Source organism: Solanum tuberosum, unplaced genomic scaffold (assembly GCF_000226075.1).
Source record: "Solanum tuberosum cultivar DM 1-3 516 R44 unplaced genomic scaffold, SolTub_3.0 scf00062, whole genome shotgun sequence".
Taxonomy (NCBI): Eukaryota; Viridiplantae; Streptophyta; class Magnoliopsida; order Solanales; family Solanaceae; genus Solanum; species Solanum tuberosum.
In genome coordinates, this window is record NW_006238987.1 from 219,436 (window position 1) to 229,103 (window position 9,668).

Consider the following 9,668-nt stretch of genomic DNA (forward strand, 5'->3'; position numbering starts at 1 on the left):
TAATTTTTTATTAAAGTTTTTGATTTGAATCCTCTTGAATACGGTGTTAGAAAGAGTTGTGGGACTTCTTGACGCGAATTCAACTTTAATCGAACGAGATATTGATATCATGTGAAACCCAAATATAAGAATTATTCTTTATATTTCCTTTTTTTATGGGGTGAGAAAAATAATTTTCATGATACTTAGCAAATTATAGAGAGGGTTTGATAAATATCAAATTATTGAATTAAACTTTTTGATATTGTGATTTTAATATTATGATACTTGATAATTGATATGTTTTTTAATTTATTTTTTTGGCATATGATATGATATTTGATATTTATAAAAATAGTATATTGAATTTGCTAATGAAATATATAATTATATACACAATTTATATATAATATTAACAAAAATTTAAAGTAGATTAGCAGAAAACTAACTAGTTAGCCGTTGAAATTTTGATTATTATATTTTGATATAAATGTCACTTATGTGTAATTGCTTAGTAATGATATTGTTTGTACTTTTAAAAAATAAATATATATAAATAAAATTAATAAAAATAATTTCTACTTTCTTTAAAATACAACATGTGTATGGTGTTTTTATGATACTATTGAGCCGTTTTCAGAAAATCAAGGTCATAATTTTCTATTACTAAGAGTATACGTAAGTCAGAATCAAATAAATCATAAGTATTGATTTACTATATCGTAAAATATCAAAATATACTAAATTTAATTTGTATTATAATATCTTTTTTTTTTTAAAAAGACAAAAATAAAAATTACAAACCAACATTTTCAATACTATACTATATCATGTCCACCCTTATTATGTGGTGCGACCGTGTTATCAACTAACAAAATCTTTTTTGGCGCAAGAAATAGTTGAACATAAATTCTTTCACTGTCCTAGATCTTTAATTGTCTGGAAAATGAATCACACTACTTTATGGTATGATATATATATATATTATTTGGTGGTATGATCTATTTGTGAATGCTAAGCAATTTTCGAATTCAATGAATCTTTTAGAACTTATTTGTGCATCTAATGTGGTTTATTTGAAAATCCTGGAGCCAAAAGAATCATTTTGTGAAGAGGAAATATCAAAACGGACAATCCATTTGCACAGATTCAAAACAGAAAATCGGTTGAATCCATTGACAAACCATTTCTTCTGACTGCTCGACTAAACAATTATTTGGCCATTTAATTAATTTATTTTTTGGTTATGAGTCATGGAAGAAAACACGACTAGAAATTGTTAAATTAACTTGTTAGTCGTGATAAAACCAACGACTTTCAATTTAATTATTTTTGATCGTTTCGTACTGCAATGAGCAATCAGAGTTAAGAGTACAGTTACGGTCCATGTTTTTGTTATTGGACCATTATGTTTTAGGCTCGTGTTTTTGTAATGAACAGTTAGTTTGGCCCATTATGATAGTCTAAATTTCCCCCGCTTTTATCTAGTTGGTGGGTTCTAAAATTGTCCTTGTCAAGTTTTGAAACGTGGCAATCAACGATTGGGGAGTTAGGCAATGATAATGTTAGATCCCCTCATCCAATCAACATCATCTTCTTAATAGTAATTTTTTTCTCCCCCAATTTCTAAAACAAGATAAAGTTGTTTATTACTCCCATTATTGTACTCAATCTTCATCTCATCGGTCTCTGTGTAATCAAACTTGTTCTTCTTGTTCCATGGCTACTAATCGCTGGCTCAGGCCCGAGGTATCTTCTATCCTTGCACTTTGTTATTTGTTTTCTAACTTTTTGAGGAATTTCTAAGCATAACGAATGATCGAGTAGGTTTATCCACTGTTTGCTGCCGTTGGAGTTGCAATCGGAATCTGTGGACTTCAATTGGTTCGTAATATGCGTATCAACCCTGAAGTCAGGTTCGATCTATCATATTCCTTCAATACATCCTTATTTTCTCTAAATATTAGTATGATTTAGTACATGTTACACTAGTTTCTAGCTTGAAATATTTGCATTTCTGTTAGTCAATTCCTTTTTAATAGTGTCCTATGTAGTAGACAGAAGTAGTAGGCACTTCCACGTCCCTTTTTGGGTACCCTATCCTCCAGTGATTCGGAGCGGGGGTCTGAGTGCACAAAATTTAAGATATCAAAATTTAAATGGGATAAATTTCAGAGTTGGGGCTTGAAGTAGGAGATGGGATGGAAATTTTTCGTGAGAAGAGATATAGGCTTGACACGGATACTTTTGCTTATCACCAACCTTAAAATCAAGCCATTCAGTTTGACTATACCCGCCTTAATTCCCTCATTTAGGACAGACAGATGGTAGCAGGTTATGGATCTGTTAAATTACACCGAGGCTTATGAGGTATCAAGTCCCCCAGAATAATACTACAAAATTGTTTCAAGTAGTACTCCTCGTACGTAATTCTAACAGACTTGTTTCAACAACGTATTGATTGTTGAATATACACAGCAACATTCAGATATTTACTATCTTTGCAAGAACTTACTCTTCTTTTTTCGTTCAATAAACATGGGCAGGGTAAACAAGGAGAAAAGAGCTGCTGGCATCCTGGAGAACTTTGAAGAGGGAGAAAAATATGCTGAACATGCCGTCAGAAAGTTTGCTCGTAGTAGGCCACCAGAAATTTTCCCTAACCTTAATAGGTTCTTCAGTGACCCTCAAAAGAATTAATCACCTGTAACTTGGTTAGAATAAACTTCATCATTATAATGGTGATTTGGAATGTAATGTGACCGTCACACTAATCTGTTGTGCTGGATGAATTGCAGTATCGATGTGTCTGTAAAATATGTTCCTCTGTGACAGTTTGTATTGAGACTTCTATGTCAAATGTTCAAATGTTGTTTTCTGAATGAAACTCAAGGTGCAAACAACTACTCTAAGCAAAAACGGTAACATGCAGTTTGTCCTGTATGTATCACATTGAAGGAAAAGATACCAACAATTATATAAAATACGGACATCGCGCTAGTCCTTGAAATAATCTGGAAAACAGAACCATATGTAATATGAGAAACTAAGATGCACTACTATATCTGCATTCTCTTGCTCCTAAGCTCTTTCCCGGGCATTCCAAACGAGGGAAATATCTCATACCACAGAGACGTTTCTTTGATCATGAAATCAACAAGACAACTAGATAACATTTAACGAGGATGCCAGCTTAGATTCCCAACTTTTTGGCTGTTCGACTGAACTGTCCAAGCTTCTTAGCTGTTTGTTCAGTTGGTGCCTCCAAATTCATACACAAGTTTGTAAAGGAAAAAAGAAACTTATCAGGGTGGAAGATGCTCAACATCCATTTCATATCTTATTCCTCTAAGTAGACTCTTTGCTGTTTCCTTTTCCTGCATTAATCACCAAACAATATGAGGGAAACTGCTGAAAGAGTTGTTTTCGAGAATGATTAAGAGAACATATTGTAACTTTCCATAGAGAAATTGACTCTTTAAGTATTTAATAAGAGGAGGTAAAACTTACTGGGCCAGAATAATCTAGAAGGCGGGTGCAATAAACCTCTGCATCTTCAAATCTCTTTTGAGCTTTATAATATCTTGCAAGAAACATTAAAGCTTCAACTAGGTTAGGACCTTCCCGTTCTTCAGCTTCCATAATCTCCAAATCTTTCTTGTAGTAAAATGCTGCTTCTTCAGAACGGCCAAGTTCAGCATGCAGTTTTGCTAGCTGGTGAAGTGCAATTGCTTCTCTGTCATTACAATTTGCAGCCCTTCTGTAACATTTTATTGCCTCCTCAAGCATATGAAGCTGTTCCGTTTCAAAACACTGGGCCATTGCAATCCATAATCGAGAATCACTCGGCTGCAAGAACACTGACTTCTTAAAATAATGAAGAGCATAAAATGGCATCCCCATCATCTCATATGCTTGTCCTAATCCATACCAGGCTCGATAATCACATGGATTTATGTCCACAGCCCGCCTATAGGCATCAACTGCTGCTGGAGTGTTTTTCATCTCTACGTACTCGTGACCCATAAGTGTCCAAGCTGATAAATAATTTTTATTCAATTTAAGAGCCCTCCGAAAATACATTACAGATTTCTCATGCTGCCCCTTCAAACTGTAATAGTTCCCAATAATGCAACAAGACTCTGGCCTGTATTTATCCGTCAAAAATACCCTATGTGCAAGATAACTTAAGGCTGAAAAACATTCCTTTGCATATAGCACATTGGAATACATATCCATGTCTTCAATCCTGTAAGGATCATTTCTTAGAAGTTCTTCAAATATAACTTCTACTTGTTCAAATTCTCTAAGACTGTATTGAGCTTTAGCAATCTGGGCCTGGATGTAATTGCTAAAACTGAAAGTCCCTTGCAAATTTTCATATTTCACCAATGACTCACTGTGCATACGAAGCTCTTGGTAAGCATTGGCTAGAAAGAAGTCTTTCATCCAGTGGTTATTAAGGTTTAAACTGTTCAATGTCTCAGCTGTGGTGCACAACGACTGCAGCTCAGACCAAGCACTCCAGTTCCAGGGGTAGCTATTTACTGACTCAACAAGAACTGTCCTAGCAAGATTGTCACTGCCTTTCTGCTTAAGAACAAGACCATACAAGTAAAGGCCAAAGGAATCAATGCTTCCATTTTTTCGAAGTGCAGACAACTCCCGCTCAATAGAAACCAGTTCGTGGTTCACAACATCACTCTTGCCTAAGGGTCCCTCGAGTTCTATCATCTCCTCTTCTTTTCGCTTTTCACCGGCCTAAAGAAACAATAAAGAAGCATCGTAAGTATCTATCACCAGGCTTATTAGATACAATTTAATATTAACAAATGGCATAAAGCTAGTTGACTTTATATTTGCTTTTATGGAAGTATATTTAAGATTCATTTGTTTGAGAACAAAAAGGAGCTAAAATTTCACATATATTCTCCTTCAATGACATTTTAGAGAGAATATCAAAATTAGGAAGGTGCTTATCAGCAAAGCTACAAACTGAGAACCAAAAAGAAAAAAGATTTGATGCATGTATATCCTTATCTCTCCGCTAATGCAGACAACAAGAACCAATCACGGCTCTCCTTTTGTCCATTGCATGTGACCAGGTCTGGTTAGAGATGGAGTTCTAGGGAAAAGCCCTAAGTTAATTTATGATCTCAATCAGTTAAAGTGTGCCATAAAATTGCTCCCCTTTGCTTCGAGTCCTATGAGGTTTGATCAGTTGGAAATTCATTCAGATGTTAGTTGATTGAAAGAAAATGTTACACTAATTTCATTCCTGAATGGTACACTTAATGAGAGGTCTGTCATTTCCTTATCAAAAAGAAAGAATAAAAAAGAGAAGGTCAATCATTCAGGAAATGAACAAAATGTAGATTATAAAATGTCATGTAAGGAGTGACATACTAATATAACTGAAAAAGATAAATTCAATGTGCTTACACTATTCTGATATGTATTCTCTTCTTTTGGTTGATGATTCATTTCTACACTTTCTTGTACATTGAAAAACCCACTATTTTAGCAACATGAGAATCTCAAAGGAGAGTAATATGGCCCATGAAAAAATAGTTTACAGTGAATTATACGTCTAACTAAGCGAAAGGGAAAATATTAACAGTTCCAAAGATAGGACTGACTGAAGTAAAGCTAAGGAACACAACCACCACCCACAAAATAGGTGGGGGAAAAAGAAGAGGAAAGCTCCAGCACCTCAATTTCATCCTCGAACATAAGCCAAGGGAATAAGAGAAGAAGACAAAGGAAAAGTCATATGTAAATTCCAGGTAAACATACAACAAGATAGCACCCGAAAGCTTAACAGTCGCTTCTTGGAAAGACAGCACAGAAAAGGGTGAAGTTTACCAATAGTTCACAGCCAGCCTAAGAACCATCTAATTATTAGTAATCTTATACATAGAGAATTCATTGGGACGTTGCCACCTGGAAACATGCTACATCAGTACCTGAGTTTTGATTTGAATAAACCAGGGCCATCGTGACCAAAGTGTGATAGCGTCTAACCAAGAGTTCCCACATTATGAGCGCATGTGCTTAATTTAGTCCACCACATCAACACATGTAAGTGGTGCTAGATATAAAAGAGTTCCCATATCTTATTTGACAAATGGATAAAGAAGCTACCCTGAGAGATTCAAGTAGGTAGTTGTAGTATAAAGGTGCTGACGAGAAACTCTATAATTAATAAGCATCTTAAAGAGAAAGAGAGTTAATACTGTTGTGTATACAAGAGACTAAGTCGGTTGGAAAAAGGCTGTAGAGATTAGTAAAAAGAAGTTACAAATTAAGGTATTGTGGGTTATATAAAGATTAGGATTGTGGAGAAGATTATAGTAGAGCTATGCCTTTAATGAAATTTATTGCATCATCTAAAAAAAGGGAAAGTACACATAAGCTGACCCGAACACCATGTCATTAAACAAGACTATCTAGCAACCAACTTTTACACTTGTTCAACAAGACACAAATCCCTTTGGTGGATAATTCACATAAGCAGACAAATCATATCCGACCCAAATCCCTTTGGTCGGAGAAACGCCATCTCCAACCAAACCCATCACTTTCTCCTAGAAGAAAAACACCATTAAAGTGAGCTTCGAGCTCTAACCATGAGCAAACAATAGAGCTCCAACGAGCTCACTGATTCACACAACCTCCGACAAACAGCCACCAAATAGCTCCGACCACCACGAGATCCAGAAACCACCCACAACGCAGCCGACAAAACCCCAACCCACGCACCTCACTGGTCTGGCAAAACAGCCAGCAAACGACCCCAAGCTCCAAGGTTTGGCGAACCAGATCAAACTCCATGAGACAGCCTCTGCCATAGCTCTCTTGTGAGCTCTGAGCTCCATTTCCGGTGAGGTTTGAGTTTTCGCTTCTAATCTAATTAAAATTGATGTTGTTTTACTTTGTTTTTGCTCTTTTTGTTGCTATGTTCAGCTGCGTTTCCGATGTCAAATGTTCTAATCCTTTTAGATCTGGCCGGAGGGGCTCAAACTCCGGCCACCTTGTGTCAGCTATGATTTACGGGTCGGATATCCTATTTAAAAGAGGTGTTTTCATTTTTTAATATTAATGTCATGTGGTAATTAAAAGGGGATGTGGCAATTCCATTTGTTATTTGAAGAAAGGGATAATGAGCTGGTTATTTCCAGCAAAGCAACTAACGTCTACAAGGGCATATACATGCTAAAAGTTGGACGGCGAGGGCACGGGTGAGCCAAACTTCAAATGGGGGTATATTTAGACATTTTCGTATAATTTAGGGGCATATTTGACCCTTATCCATAGATATTAAGAAATAAATCTCTTTATTTGTTTTATATTAACAGCAGAAATCACCTCAATGCATAGAGCGCTTGAGTGAGCAATGGAACTGAGATTGTTACTTAGTATTAAGTGGAAAAAAAATTGTAAGAAGAGAAGTCTCATCTCAAGTGTTGAATTCCCAAGAGAGAAAGTTCAACCACAATAAATATCAAGTTCTTACATTTTTACAGTTTTGAGAAGATTATTTCCCTTTCGTGTTTCATAAAACAAAAAATTAACTGGTAGATTCGACACGTCTTAACGTACATGCATATTGACATCGTTAACCCTTCTGCTGGTATGCAAGGAAGGTCAATTCAGAATAGAGATAGACCAGATTATACAATTAAATAAATAATAAAGCTACCTTGAAGAACACAACAAGACCAAAAGGCACAATCATTGTCAGAATACCAAGGGAATTATATTAGTTTCTTGCTATCTCTGCACAACTTCATTATAACCCTTAAAGTTGCTCACTGAAAGCTGTGACCAATTCCTGGCTATTTAAGGACATGATAAAGCAAAATAAAGTGAAACTAATAAAGAAATATAATGAAGAGCAGACACCATTTCCCTAAAGCTATTTAGCTATGCATTTTGAATCTATCTTGGGCGCAGAGTTGATTTCTTTACCTGCCATCTTAAGTAACAAAACATAGGAGACCTTAGCCGCATCTTCAAGAACAGAATACCTAGAGAACTCAGTCAAGGAAAAAGATTTCTCCTATTGATGAAAATAACGTTCTCTTGTTTGTTCAGTCATTTAATACATATGGAACGTGATCGAGCTTTTAGTGCCTTTGATAATGTAATTGAATCTTTAAATGTTGAAAGACGCAATTGAGATGCCCTAGATGGATCACACCATCTCCTCATGCACGTGGTATGAATTACTTAAGATGTATTAACTAAAAGGTGATTACTTAAACACGTTTTGATATAACCAGCTACCAATGCATAGTGTTATTAGTTTCATCGATGCCAATGCTCGACTTAGAACCATCTAGAAGTTTCCCTTTGCTAATAATTCATCTGCGGGTCATATATTTGGTTCCAGTCATGGACATATAAACATGTATTGATGTACCAGATCACCTGATTCTCCAGATGTTATACTAATTCAGATTCACAAAATGATAAAGGTCATAGCTTTTGGTCTAATAACATTGATACACCCCAATGGTATTAGTATTAATTAATGTGCCTCAACAGCGCATTAACAGCTAATCAAACACCAGGTTAATGCTTTCACTCAATAACGATAAGCATGAAAGAGGAGAAACTAAAATCAAGTACAAATTGGTAAAAAGGATGATAAAGACAAACCAAGAAAAGGGCATAACAGCGCAAAAACACGGCTTTCTTGCCAGTCTGATCACGGAGCACATGTGTTGCCCGCCGGTACTCCCGACAATCGAAGTAGGACTTAGCGAGCAGGTAAAAATCGCTGTCAATGGCTTCGTTGTCATCCTCCGGTACAGTCGGCGTAGCCACATGTGATACTCCCGCAGCAGGGGTTGAAGTGAAAGCAGCTTCCGTGGCTGTGCGGAACCGGCGACGGATGCTAGAGCTGCCACGCTGGAATCTTGTGTGAGACGGGGTGTACTTTGCTGGGTCTTGCTCAATTCCCACTAACTGTTCTGCCGCCCTGTGCCCAATGGAAAATCCCAATTAAGATTTCAAAAAAGGGGAAATTTTTAGGGTTTATTTTGGAGAAAGAAGATATACCATTTGGAGGCTGAGTAGAGACAGCGGTCACTGAGCTGACGGACGGCGGCTCGGAGCTCGTTTCTGCAGTTTTCTTTAACACCCATTCGATGGATCTGTGTAGTAGTAAAACTTTTACATACAAGCTACTGCTATTATATTGACGGCGAAGATAGGAAGGACTCGCCGGAGTTAGAACGCAAATTGGGGTAAAATGGACAAATTTAGGTCGCCGCCGGCGAGGAGGTGGTAGATGACTGCGCGGGTTAGCTGTTTTTTCAAATTTTTGTACTTGTAGCTACTGCTGCGCTGGATGAAATATGGTTTTGTACTCCATTCTTAACTGCATCAAATTATATTTCAAAGTTTTGTAACTTGTTTAGAAATAAATTAAACTGTATTTTACATTTAGTAATTTTCATATTTCAATTAAACATATCAACTTATTATAAAAAAAAATTGATTAAACACTTTTTATTCAAATTTATTAATAAAAAAATGAAGAAAAATCAAATATGCCTTTGAACTTTTAAAAATGGTATGAATACAACATTTGTTAGGAGTACATTTTAAAGTTGTATATATCATTATCTTATTGTCGTACTTTTGAGCTAATAGAAAGACATATGGCATCGTCTCAATGA

At 36.0% G+C, this 9,668-nt stretch overlaps 2 protein-coding genes across 2 annotated transcripts; one reads left to right on the forward strand and one right to left on the reverse strand.

Moving 5' to 3' along the window:
• Positions 1–1,603: 1,603 nt before the first annotated feature.
• Positions 1,604–2,866, forward strand: LOC102605944 (uncharacterized). The gene is made up of 3 exons (XM_006344935.2): positions 1,604–1,728; positions 1,807–1,895; positions 2,526–2,866. Exons 1-3 carry the CDS (start codon positions 1,699–1,701, stop codon positions 2,677–2,679), a joined length of 273 nt encoding a protein of 90 aa, XP_006344997.1. The 5' UTR covers positions 1,604–1,698; the 3' UTR covers positions 2,680–2,866.
• On the reverse strand, positions 2,835–9,411 carry LOC102605610 (anaphase-promoting complex subunit 8). Its single transcript, XM_006344934.2, has 4 exons — positions 9,046–9,411; positions 8,644–8,965; positions 3,490–4,740; positions 2,835–3,356 (listed from the first exon to the last, which is right to left on the reverse strand). The coding sequence occupies exons 1-4, from the start codon at positions 9,129–9,131 to the stop codon at positions 3,285–3,287; spliced, it is 1,731 nt and encodes a 576-aa protein (XP_006344996.1). The 5' UTR covers positions 9,132–9,411; the 3' UTR covers positions 2,835–3,284.
• Between the last annotated feature and the right edge of the window lie 257 nt (positions 9,412–9,668).